The 13,199-nt window shown below is 44.6% G+C and overlaps 2 protein-coding genes across 2 annotated transcripts in view; one reads left to right on the forward strand and one right to left on the reverse strand.

Annotated features, from left to right (window-relative positions):
- The window catches only part of MARF1 (meiosis regulator and mRNA stability factor 1), a 539,974-nt gene that overhangs the window by 65,325 nt on the left and 461,450 nt on the right, over positions 1-13,199 (forward strand). The window lies entirely within an intron of this gene.
- BMERB1 (bMERB domain containing 1) overlaps positions 8,540-13,199 on the reverse strand; it is a 67,242-nt gene continuing 62,582 nt past the window's right edge. Inside the window, exons 4-6 of the mRNA XM_060260581.1 lie at positions 12,167-12,281; positions 11,427-11,509; positions 8,540-8,797 (exon numbers count right to left, since the gene is read on the reverse strand). Of these exons, the coding sequence (XP_060116564.1) occupies positions 8,670-8,797; positions 11,427-11,509; positions 12,167-12,281 (326 nt within the window). The 3' untranslated portion in view covers positions 8,540-8,669. The remainder of the gene's footprint in view (positions 8,798-11,426; positions 11,510-12,166; positions 12,282-13,199) is intronic.

Below are 13,199 nucleotides of genomic sequence, written 5' to 3' on the forward strand. Positions count from 1 at the left end.
CTGTAGATAAGAAGACTGTGAGGGGTCCTATTACTTACTTTAAAGGGCTGATGAGTTGGAAGCCCCTGGTTGAAAACATGAAGAGCAACAACTAAAACAAAAAAGGTAGCTGGCTGAAACCACTACTCGGAATCTGTTCCTCTGTAGAAGTACTGCACCTGGAAAGCTCTCCAAGCAACCCTCACAAAGAAGGCTCAACAAGAAAGCTAGTTACACAATGGAGAAGAGCATAACTTCTTGCCCTGTGGTAGGTTTCTGGCCCCAAAGCCATCCTTTCGGAAGAAGGCATGCTGGTACAGCATTGTGATAGCGCTGGGATTTTTGTACCGTGTTATGAACTATATGGGATGGGTGGGGAATAAAATTCTGTATTAAGGAATAAAGTTGATCATTCTAGCTTTTGAAAGTACAAGTTGTATGGCTTTTTGCATAACGTGAACAAAGTGGCGGGTGCTCCTAGAGCTTCATAAGGCTTTGGTTCACTTTTGAGGGTGACTGTTGGGAGTTCTGGGCTTTCCCAGCATTTAACATGTGGCTCCTGAGTGTGGGGACTATCTCCTTATTGGACTTTAAGGTTCTACAAAGGGACCAGTATCATTATCCCAAATTCTGTCCCATTGGTGGTTGCAGGTTTTCCGGGCTGTGTGGCCGTGGTCTTGGCATTGTGAGACCTGACATTTCGCCAGCAGCTGTGACTGGCATCCTCAGAGGTGTAACCCAGAAAACTGGAGTTCTCTCTGGGTCAAATTGAGAAGAAGTTGGTAGGCAGGTAATTTATATCTACTCAGGCAGGTGGGGTAGGGCTGAGTCACTATCTTGTGGGAGCTTCCTGGACTGTGACATTCTAATGGAGGAGCTTACCTGATGGGGTTCTTTTGTATATGGATTGGCTATTGAAATTCTAATCTTATCTGTAGTGCTGTTGTCATCTGTAGAGCATTTTGTTGTTTTCAGGACTGGGAGCCATGTTCATTCATTTTTAAACTTCCTTCCTTCCTGTTGAAATTGTGTTTATGTTTCTGGATTTTAGTGGCTTCTCTGTGTAATCTAACATGGTAATCGGATGTTTTGTCCAGCATTACAGTGTCCTGGAATAAGATACTGTGTCCTGTTTGAGTTAGGCGAAGCGTCAGGTCTCGCAGTGCCAAGACCACGGCCACACAGCCAGGAAAATCTACAACCAATGGACTCTGGCCGTGAACACCTTAAACATCATCTGTCCCATTGGCCAGTTCATACTATCATGGACCAATGTGAGTTGGCAAATATATCACGGCCTTTAAAGGTCTCAGCCCACACATCCTTTGCTGTTTTCCCCCAAGGCATTCCTGTTAAGGGCACATGCAGGACCTGGTCTGCTGTTTCTGCCTTCATTAAGCATTAATGTGTGTCCAAGCAAAATGTGAAGCAGTGGTTGGAGAAGGCAGTTCTCCATTGCCTCTGAGAGCCACATACTCTTCTCCTTAGTAGGTCAGCTGGTTAGTCTCTCAGTAGGTGACTACACAGAAGCCAGGGTGGTAGAAATGGGGTAACCTGTAACAGTGGTCTATGTAAGCACACCTTCCCTCCCTCTTGCACTACAGTGAATTCTCTGGGTTGTAATGTCTTGGGGTCTCTGGTGGCAGCTTGGAGAGAACTGAATTCTTTGAGGCAGCTTGGCTACAGTGCATTGCATTATTTCCCAGTGTCTGATACCAGATGCCAGAATGTCTCAGGGGATTCAGAGTTGGATGGCAGAAATTGGAACTCTGTTTATGGCTTACAAAATGAAATCAGCTTCACAAGCATTTTGACATCTAGGATTGTTAAACCTTTTATTCAACTGGGTTGGTCAGGATCAGTGGGTTTTTTAGCAGGAACGCACAGGAATGCAGTTCCAGCTGACTTAGCACCAGGGGGTGTGGCCTAATATGCAAATGAGTTTCTACTGGGCTTTTTCTACAGAAAAGCCCTGTGTGAAACAATGGTGATGTCACGGGGTGTGGCTTGATATGCAAATGAGTTCCTGGTGGGCGTTTTCTAAGAAAAAAAAGCCCTGTGTGAAAGGTGCCACTGGACATTATTGTTATACTTTTTCAGTCCTGGCCCCGACCTCTTGGAATCAGCTCCCTATTGAGATCCGGGCCCTACCTGGCTTATTAGCCTTCCATAGGGTCTGTAAAACGGAGCTGTTCCGCCAGGCTTTTAGCTGAGGCTGCGGGCGTCTATTCTTGATCTGGTTGGCCTCCATGGCCAGCACTATCATCTGTGCTAGGAAATGGAATAAAAACTGCCATGATGTGAGACGGCTAGGCTGGGCAATATGTGATGACGTGGTAATCTGAGTGCTGTTGAGTTGTCTGTTTATAGAATGTTTTTATTGTATTTGATTGTTTTATCATATGTTGTACTCCGTCCTGAGCCCTACGGGAGATGGGCAGAATAGAAATATACTAAAATAAAAATAAAATAGTGACATCAGGGGGTGTGGCCTAATAGCCAGATGAGTTTTTGCTGGGCTTTTTCTGCAAAAGAAGCCTTGGTCAGGATGGAGCTGCTAGTAGCACAGTAGATAGCCCAATGCAACTACATTATTATTATTAATAATAATTATTGATTTATCACCTACCCCTGCTTGCTCTGGACACAGTACAACATTTAAATAACACAATCATCTGCTTGGTGTTTGGGATTGTGTGCCCTTCTGTTTCCTTTCTTTGTTCATTTATCTCTTTCTTTTTTTCCCACTATCTGCATCCACGAGGCCAGTTCTGTGGGCGTTTGAAGAAGGGGATGAATCATTTGGCTACGGTACATTAAGTCTTTCTGCTGGAGATGGTTTTCGTAGTGGGACATGACACGAGGGGATGCCATCAGACAGTTATTATTACGCCGTGGGTTTGATCTTTCAGAAAGCACAGCCCAATAGGTTAAGTGGGAGGGGCTACCAATGCAGCTGTTATGAGTTGGGGTAGACAAAGGGCCCTTGCGTGTTGGTCAAGCCCCACAGCATAACAGTTGGATTCCTGCTGCAGCTAGGACCTCTTTCATATTCTTCCCTGCCTCGATGTTGCTGCTGTTTTTAAGTTTTTAAAAACTGAATAGAACATGTGTTGTCCACATCCATGGGGCAAAATGAAGGGGTGAACTACAATCACAGGTGGAAAGTCCTGGCTTCTGCTTTAGATGGTTTTGGGCCTGGAACTCTCTGTCTAACCTTTCCTCATGGGGTGGCTGTGAGAATATGTTGGGAGAACTGTATGTACCACCCTGAGCTCCTTGTAAGAAAGATCTAACGTGGAATTCACTGCCACAGGAGGTGGTGGCGGCTACAAGCATAGCCAGCTTCAAGAGGGGGTTAGATAAAAATATGGAGCAGAGGTCCATCAGTGGCTATTAGCCACAGTGTGTATATATGTGTGTGTGTGTGTAATTTTTTTGGCCACTGCGTGACACAGAGTGTTGGACTGGATGGGCCATTGGCCTGATCTAACATGGCTTCTCTTATGTTCTTATCTAGAATAAATTGGAATATAATTATAAGAACTGAAGTTGTGCAAATGTAGAAGTAGAAAACTGGTCACTGATGCCAGTTTTCAGAGAATATGACAAACCAAATAGCATTATGTCTCAGGTGAAATTGTTCTATAAAAAATCTATGTTAGAGTCCAGTGGCACCTTTAAGACCGACAAAGTTTTATGCAAGGTGTGAGCTTTTGTGTCCATGCACACTTCATCAGACAGTGTCTGATTGTCTGATAATGTGTGCTTGCACACAAAAGCCCACACCCTGAATAAAACTTTGTTGGTCTTAAAAGTAGTAGTAATGTCTATGTCCATTGGCTTTTACAATCCAAAACAAATTTACAAGCAAGCAACCATACAAATTTGAAATTTCTCAGTTCAGCTCAAAAATTACGATTTACTTCAGGTGTTTACTTTCCTAGAAATGTTTGCTCTGATTTTCCTAGCGCTAGAGTGAAAAGGAGAAACAAAAGAATCCACATCTGATAACACAAAAAGCTAATTTATCGAGGTCAGACGAATGTAAAGCGCTTAAAAACTTAGCCAGGAATTTGTTCCTGGGCACCAGGTAAAAGGGGCCAATATGTTGGTCTTAAAGGTGCCACTGGACTCTTAACTTTGTTCTATTGCTTCAGACCAACATGGCTGCCTGCCTCTATAACTGGGGTGGCCAAAGTGCAGCTTGGGAGCCACATGTGGCTCTTTCACACATTGTGTGACTCTCAGAGCCCCCACGGCCCCATTGGCTGGCTTTGAAAAGGCATTGATTTCTTTCAATCACTTCTCCAAGTCAAACCTGCCGGCAGCTTGGAGAATGCATTTAAAGTTAAAGTTGCTTTCTTTCCACCTCTCTATGTTTCCCTTCCATCCTTCCTTCCTGTCTTGTGGCTCTCAAACATCTGACATTCACATCTTGTGGCTCTCAAAGATCTGATGTTTATTCTATGCGGCTCTTACATTAAGCAAGTTTGGGCACCCCGATCTATAAAAATCTATATTTTTTCCTTGTGTGTCCTGATCTGTTTGGCGAAGCACACCAGCAGCCTGACCAACCATGAACACTGAGGGACACCGGAAGCCATCTTATTCTGAATCGGAGCCTTGTTCTATTAAGGTTTTTCCTATCACCTGCTACCTGATCCTTTCAACTGAAGATGCCAAGGTCTCTGTGTAAACTAGATGCTGCATTGCTGAGGAATGGCCCCTCTCAGTGTTGTGTGGTACTGTTAAATTTATTCGACTTCCTCTTCTTTTTAGCCAGACTTTAAGGGTAGCCAGTGAGGGCAAGAGAGGGGGGGAAAAACATGTAAAACTGCCCAGGGAATATTTCACAAGAACTTTTTATTACTGTTTTTATTAAAACGGATGTTTTTACATCAGGGAATTCTCATTCACGACTGAAAACCATTACGTGACACAGACACATTTTGGCATACTTAGAACATGGATGCATCTTTGTGCTCTCAGGTACAAGGAAAATTACATGAATTGGAGCAACTGGTTGCAAGGCTGGGACTGTCACCCCAGTGGGGGAGCAGCCAAGGCTCAAACGGGCTTCCTCCCCTCACAGATTCAAACCCTGGTCCTCAACCTGATCAAAACTTTTCATCAGCTTCTTAACCAAAGAATATGAGGGTATTTTCTGTTGCCCATTAATACTTGCCTACTGCGCATTCCTCCAGTCAATGTGGAGTTACAGCCCCTTGTAAATTCCTGCATTCATCGCTGGGATTTTGCGCCAACAAAAGCCCAAATTTTATTCTAAATCCATTCTAGACTGTCTACTTGGTCTGGTATCCTATGCATGTTTGCATCATCATGGATTGTTCCCATGGAAACTCCCCACCATCTTTTTTTTTTTTGTTTGGCAAGGATGATAAATAACTATGTAGTTGGCCTTCCCATGAGTGAAATGCCTTAAATAGGAACAGGGTTGTTGTTTTTTTGTAGCAGGAACTCCTTTGCATATTAGGCCACACCCTCCTGTTGTAGCCAATCCTGGAGCTTACAGTAGGCTTTGTACTAAGAGCCCTGTAAGCTCTTGGATGATTGGCTGCATCAGGGGCAGGGGTGGGATTCTATCAGGAGCTCCTTTGCATATTAGGCCACACATCACTCATGTTGCCAATCCTCCAAGAGCTTACAAAAAAAGAGCCTTGTAAGCTCTTGGAAGAATGGCTACATGAGGGGTGTGTGCCTATTATGCAAAAGAGCTCCTGCTAGAATTCCACCCCTGCTCAGGGGTGTGTGGCCTAGTATACAAAGGAGTTCCTGCTACAGAAAATGCCTTGAATAGGAGTATATAGAAACAACAGGCTGTTATGAGTGTATTGTGAGAGAGAGCCTCTGGGAAAGGGTTTTGCAAGAGCGACCCCCCACTCCGGTGGTATTACAGGAATCTGTCTACAGGGGCTTTCACTGATCTTCATTTGGGGTCAGGAATGGCTTTTCTTTCACCAACTGTTCCTGCTGCTGCTTCATCCAGGGAGGCTTGGCTTATTAGCTGGAGCAACCTGAATGTGCTCATATAGTACTTTTCCATGATGTGTCGCCTCTCTGCGAAATCAGTGGGGACTAGATTAAGGCCAACAGCATACTGAGTCATTGCTCAGACTGGGGTAGGTTTATGTCTAAACTTGCCTTTGGGACAGCCACTGTCCCATCTTAGTTGGAGCTTCTTGGAAGAAATGAATCCAAACAAAATCTTCCACAGTTCTCTAGTTCCTGGCACTACTTGTTTCGTCCCTCTGCATAAACGAATGCACCATGCAAGCGCTGACCATCTTTCTCCCTGTTTGCAGGTACATACGCAGTGCACTGAGATTATTTGCCATGAGTCAGTCTTGAATATTGAGTGGCGCACAGCAGGCAAGGTGCCATGACTCTGTCGTGGCGCTGCACAACCAACCGTTTCCTGTAACATTGATTCTGGAATGCTGCTGAGTGTCCTTCACAAATGGTGATTGATTTTGGCTTTTCAGCGTGTTTTGTTTGAATCGTTCCCTAATCCTTCCTGGCTAATCCTCCCTGAATATCTAAAAACAGTTTTTCTGACATCTGCCTTCCCTCATAGCTACCAACTAGGGTTGCCAATCCCCAGTTGGGGGCAGGGGATCCCCCAGTTTGGAGGCCTTCCCCTGCTTCAGGAGTGCTGGGCACTCCATTATACCCTATGTAGACCGATTCCCATAGAGAATAATGGGAGAATTGATCTGTGGGTATCTGGGGCTTGGGGTGGTGATGTTTTTTGAGGTAAAAGCACCAAATTTCCAGCATAGCATCCTGTTCCTTTCCACAAAACAACCCCTAAGTTTCAAAAAGATTGGAGCAGGGGGTTCAATTGTTTGAGCTGCAAAAGAAGGTGCCTCTATCCTTCCATATTCCAAATGGAGGGAAAGCATTTAAAAGGCATGCGGTCCCTTTAAATGTGATGGCCAGAACTCCCTTTGGGTTTCAATCATGCTTGTCACACCCATGCTCCTAGCTCCACCCCCAAAGTCCCCAGATATTCCTTGTTAGACCTGGCAACCCTACTATCAACTCATTTAACTAGTGATACTTCAACTGGTTCCATCTGCCATCTTATTAGCTTGTTAAGTAAACAAGGCAAAGAGCCTTTCTTAATAGAACTTGCACATGAGACAAAAAACAGAACTGGGCTGACTTCAGGCTTTCATGGCTAATTCTACTAGAATCCTGGTTGTGCATGCTCCCGTGTTAAATTTGCAGCGCTTTCTAATCTGCCTTCAGGGACTTAAGTCTTCCTTACTAAATCACAAATGCCTTAGTTCAGCTTTCTGTGAGAGAATCACGGTAAGCAGCAAACACCAGGCTGTCTCACCAGGAACTGTCCATTAGGTTTAAATTGAAATAAAAGAGGTTTTTGGCTAAACATTAGGAAGAACTTCCTGACAGAGCGGTTCCTCAGCAGGACAGGCTTCTTCGGGGCATGATGGACTCTCCTTCTTTCCAAGGTTTTTAAGCAGAGGCACCTAAGACCGGCAGCAATGCTGATTTTTGTGAACTTAGGCAGTTTGTGAGAGGGAAAGGGTTGCACCGGTGCTTAGTTCCTGTGGCCCCTTCTTACACATCCAGGGAAATGCTATTCACCACTTTGGGGTCAGGCAGCAATTTTCCTCCAGGCTGGTTTGGCCACGGATCCTGGAGGGTTTGTGTGGGGGGGGTGGGTGGGTTGCCATCTTCTGGCTGTGGAGCAGGGGTCACTGGTTGTGTGTGTCAGGGGGGAGGGGTATTTGTGAGTTTCCTGCATTGTGCAGGGGGTTGGACTAGATGACCCTGAAGATCCCTTCCACCTCTATGATTCTACCTTGGACCAGCCTCTACAGTAAACAACATAAGGATTTTTCCAGGAGAACAGCTTTCAGATGAGCAGGCTTTGGAAGTGAACTCAGCAGAAACGAAAGCTTCTCCCTCCAATCCCTTGGCCTCTGGTCAGTGTGAGAAACAATCTGCTGGGTGGGATGCCACAGCAAAAGTCATTGGAACTCATAACAGCTGGACCATTTCCCAGCAGCTTCAAGTAGAGACTATATAGCTGCACTATTTACAATATTACTATTACAAGCTGTCGCTCGAAATAGCTAGAGTGTCACAGGTTGTCTGGCCTGCTGTTTAAAAGGCGACTCGCCAAGGGGGGAAAGGGGTTCAATGCATCCTATACACAGAAACTATTAAAACTGCTATTCTACAGATTACGTGGAATGATTTTTCTACTTCACAGCTGGTATAGGCTTGGAACGGAATCTTTCCCTGTATTTAGATACACATATTTATAAAGTTAAAAACCGGCATCAGGCTCTGAAACCTGTGAGCCGTCCCCCTGGTGTGCCGATGTGTTTTCTTTTAAAAGAAGTCCTTCCTGTTCTCTGGATATAGCTTATATTTAGATATAATCCTTGTCTTAACTAAACATGCTGGCTGAGTGGTCCGTGCAACAGTGAAGGAGTCACCAACCGGTACATTCAGCATACAATAGCTACTGGGGAAAAGAAAATTGTACAGTACATTTCACCTATCAAGACTGTGAATGTTTTTATGTCCTTTTCCCTCTACAGTTTTCATTGGATGGAAAAGGAAACACTCCCCCCGCCCCTCCCCCCCCCAAAAAGTGCTTTGAATAGGAGGTGTAACCAGGGGGGGTGGAGTTACATGATAGCACATTGGGTGGTCCCACAGCAATCTTTAATAATAGCTATTCCTGTTTTCGCAATGGTGGGCTTGCTTGGAGGAAGAGGGGGTGGAGGAGGTTCTGCCTTCTTCTCTGCTGGAGTGCCTGCAACAGAATGGAGTATCATTAATGTCAGGGCTGGAGTTCAAAAGTTGCTATTCCATTCTACTATGTAAATCGGGGTGTCAAACTCATTTGTTATGAGGGCCGGATCTGACATAAATGAGACCTTCTTGGGCCGAGCCATGCTGGGCCATTGTGTACTTATTTAAATTTAAGTAACAGAGAGAAAAACTTTATAAAGGGCACTGACAAACGCAAAGATCTTTTTTTTAACTTAGAATATGCTTAAAATATTTTTGCACTATTCTAATGTGTGAAAAGATGGATGTTTGTTGTTTAACAAAAAAATTCAATTAAAAATTTAAATTGGAAAAAAAAATATTAGCACTCATTGGTTGGAAAGGTGTTTTCTTTGTATCTCTCCCATAGGATCTGGGGAACTGGGCAAAGGGAGCTCTGGGTCTTTCCCTCCCTTCCCAGGGGACCAGGAGGTGGAAGAGCCTCAGCCAATGGAGAAAATTGAGGTTTTGCTCTGTAGCTCCTGTGTGTTTGAGCAAGCTTTGCAAAGCAAGCTGAGATGCAGAAGGAAGCAAGCGAGAGGGAGAAGAAGGAAGCAGATGACAGTGAGTTGCTTGTGGGCCTGATAGGAGCCCTCCAAGGGCCTGATTTAGCCCCCGGGATGCATGTTTGACACCCCTGACTTAAATGATACTGCTCATTTAACCTATAGGTTTCGAGCCGAGCCACAATAGAATCCATGTAAACCAGGCTAAGCAATCATAACATCATTTTTTACTTCTGTAACATACAGAAAAAACATTACCCAACAGCCAAAGTAACCTCCGAATCCACTCCAGCCTGATGGCTCCCCAATTTTTCTCCCACTGATGCATCTACCATGCCATCTAGGGATGAAATAACCCACAAATTTCTCACATTCGAGGAACAAATGTTGAGTCCAGTGGCCCCTTTAAGAGCAACAAACATTTATTCAAGGTATGAGCTTTTGTGTGCAAGCACTACTGCTTCAGACCAACATTGCTGCCCACCAGTGTTCCCTCTAAGCTGAGTTGGTGTGAGCTAGCTCAGTTTTTTAGCCTCCAACTCACACATTTTTTGTCTTAGCTCAGGAAAAATGGCCCCAGAGCAAACAAATTTTTAATGCTCACAACCAGTAGTTCACAAAGTAGAACTTTTGCTCACAAGACTCCAATACTTAGAGGGGGTATCACTTCCCACCTGGATCACATTTGAGGGAAAAGGAACATTCTGGTAAGCTGCATTCTAGTGCATCAGTTTTTACCAGTAGCACATAAGCATAGCCTCACTGAGTAGGGCACCTTCTTATAACAACCATTCATTACTTGAGAGGGCACAGAATTCAGCCTAGCAAGCATAAACACTCTCCCATATCAGAGCACAGTTCAGAGCAGGGGTGGCTAAACTTGCTTCATGTAAGAGCCACACAGAATGAAGATCTGATATTTGAGAACAGGAAGGAAGGAAGGTAGATAAGTGGAGGAGATGGGAGGGGGGAAATGTGGAAAGTACGCAAATGCAATCTCCAACCTGCCAGCTGACTTGGCTTGGAGAAGTGATTAAAAGAGAGTAATCTGGTACAGGGACATGACTTTCACTCAGCGCTTTTTCTTCCACAACTGAGCCGTCACTGTTGTGCTGTGCCAATTCAAACTGTCCTGTTTTGTTTCCCACCATTTTTTGCCATTCTGAGGGGTTTTTTATTATTATTTCCTCTTGGGACCACTATGTGGTGAAGCAGGACAGCAGAATAGCATCACCATTGGGTTGTCTGGCTATTCAGCACCGTAGCTCTCCCAATAGAACATTAAAAAAAAAAAAAGAGGTGGTAATGTGCCTGGCGAAAAATGGCGGGAAAATCCTGTCACTCCATAGTGCTTCAGATCCAGAAGAGGGATTTGAAACCAGGACGAAACGAATCTTTGTTATCAACACCTCAGGCATGCCTCACCAACGGGATGGAACATATGTTTCTGACCAGTTTCTAAACCAGAATACATAGGCTGTCTAAAAAAGATCAAGTCTCTACACACTGTCAGCATACTTGAAGTTCAGCTTCCTTTCAGCTGCAGATGGAACAGGAGGAAGTGATGGATTTGCTTGGGGTGACCAGATACCTTGATCTGGCCGTGACGTGTGGCAACCATTTTTTCTACCTCCCTACTCCTGCAATGTGAATATGTTGTCTGAGTTAAAGGTCTTGGGCAGAAATTAAACTTCATGTGGTGGAGGTTGTTGCATTGGACAAATCAGTCACCTTCAACCAAGATGGATGGGAAGAAGAGAAGAGGAGAATGGATTTATACACCCTGCCCTTCACTCGGACTCTCAGATTGGCTTACATTCTCCTTCCCTTCATCTCCCCACAACAGATACCCTGTGAGGGAGGCGGAGCTGAGGGAGTTCTGAGAGAACTGCTCTTCAGAGAACAGCTCTGAGAAAGTTATGACTGACCCAAGGTCATACCAGCAGCTGCATGTGGGGGAGTAGGGAATCAAGCCCGGTCCACCACTCTTAACCACTACACCAAATTGGGTGGAATGGCAGGCCCCAGAGATAAAGGAAGTCATGGGCCATATCATGGTCTGCACCTCAGCTTTGCTACATCCCCTTGAAAGTTTTAAAAACTCACCAGTTGGAGACTTTGTTACTTTTTCTAAGGGTTTCAACTTTATCCGCAGAAACTCAGCCATTTCTTTGTCTTCTTCTTTCTCTCTGTTAAGTGAAATAACAGTAGTACACAAAACAACAACAACAACAAAAATGAACCCTTCATGGCTCTGGGCAAAAATACTGTTGGACCAAAGAACTGTGTATACTCCTGGGCTTTCTTGCCACCCTTCCTTTGTAGTTCCTTTCATCCCTAAAAAGTAATTTCAAAAAGTCAGGGGCTCTTAAATAGGGAGTGGTCAGTTTTGCTTCTGTCTGCACTCTTAGGAGTTCTAGAACAGAAGTGGCCAAACTTGCTTAACATAAGAGTCATATAAATAAATGTTCAGATGTTTCAGAGCTGCAAGACATATATGTCAGATGTTTAAGAGCAGGAAGGAGGGAGGGAGGGAAGGAAGGAAGGAAGTGAAATAGTTGGGGTAGGGAGGAGGAAGGGAGAGGTAGAAAGAAAGCAACTTTAAATGCATTCTCCAAGCTGTTGGCTGGCTTGGAGAAGTGATTTAAAGAGAGAAATGCCTTCTCCAAAGTGGCAGATGGGGCGGTGAAGGCTTCAAGAGCAACACAATATGTGTGAAAGAGCCACATGCAGCTCCCAAGCCAAAGTTTGGCCACCCCTGTTCTAGAACATCAAGAACCACACTCCATTTGTACTAAAAGACACCGTGTACCCAAACAATTGCGGTTTCATTTGTCAGTGTTTACCTTAATCTCTCCACTTCTGCATCATCGACCAGGAAATCTCTTTTTTGTACCAATTTATGGATCTTCTGAATCAGTTCATCTTCTCTTTGCTTTTCCTGCTTAGTCTTGTCTTTTTCTGTCCAGAAGAAGAAGAAGATGGGTTCAGTTAGATGGACGGAGCTGGACCCAACCCAACTTTCCCACTGCTGCAAAAAGGAGGGGGGGGGGGCTGATTTTGACCACTGAATGGGGATCATGGCAGCTGCCGAAAGGAGGAGAAATGGGCAAGAACAAGTGGCTCAAACAGCTTGCTGGAACCAACCCATCATTATAGTTTTCCAATTCTAATTTTGCGGCGTGTCTGTTTCCATGGTACTTTTTGGAGAGAACTTTGGCAGTCACAAATGTTTCCACAGCTCCAATCTGTTTGCTTCTGACTAATGTTCTATAGTGCTTTTGTGATTAGATGACTTGGGTGAGTTAAGAAGGGCCATTAATCGCAGCTTCAACTCCACCAATGGTAGAGTACAACGAACAGAACTCCCGTGTGTTTATTTGCTTGGAGAAATTTTCTGCGATTCCAGCCCGAGGTTGTAGATTGGATCTATCCAAGAGGACCCTGCTGTGCTCCTTTGGCCTTCATCCTCCTTGATTGGTTACCCAAATCTAAAGAGGACTACCTGGTTGGGTTTGGGAGATTATTAAAGCCTCTTTAGCAGAGGGAGTATTCCTAATTGCTTTAGGAGAGAAGAGGCTCAGGACAGTCCCAAAGATATACCCTGAACAGTTCCTTTGATCAAGCTGACACCATGGGAAAAAGTCACAGACAACTTTGATCTTTCATATCACATCTGTTTTGGTCCTTTGCTTCTCCATCCTGTTTTGATCCACCCTCTTCCTGTTATATGTGGAGGGGGGAGGGCTGTTTAGCGTAGTGATTAAGTGTGAGAGCCAGTTTGGTGTAGTGGTTAAATGTGCAGACTTTTATCTGGGAGAACCAGGTTGGATTCCCCACTCCTCCACCTGCACCTGCTGGAATGGCCTTGGGTTAGCC

The sequence above is a fragment of the Heteronotia binoei genome, chromosome 20, assembly GCF_032191835.1.
Source record: "Heteronotia binoei isolate CCM8104 ecotype False Entrance Well chromosome 20, APGP_CSIRO_Hbin_v1, whole genome shotgun sequence".
Classification (NCBI taxonomy): Eukaryota; Metazoa; Chordata; class Lepidosauria; order Squamata; family Gekkonidae; genus Heteronotia; species Heteronotia binoei.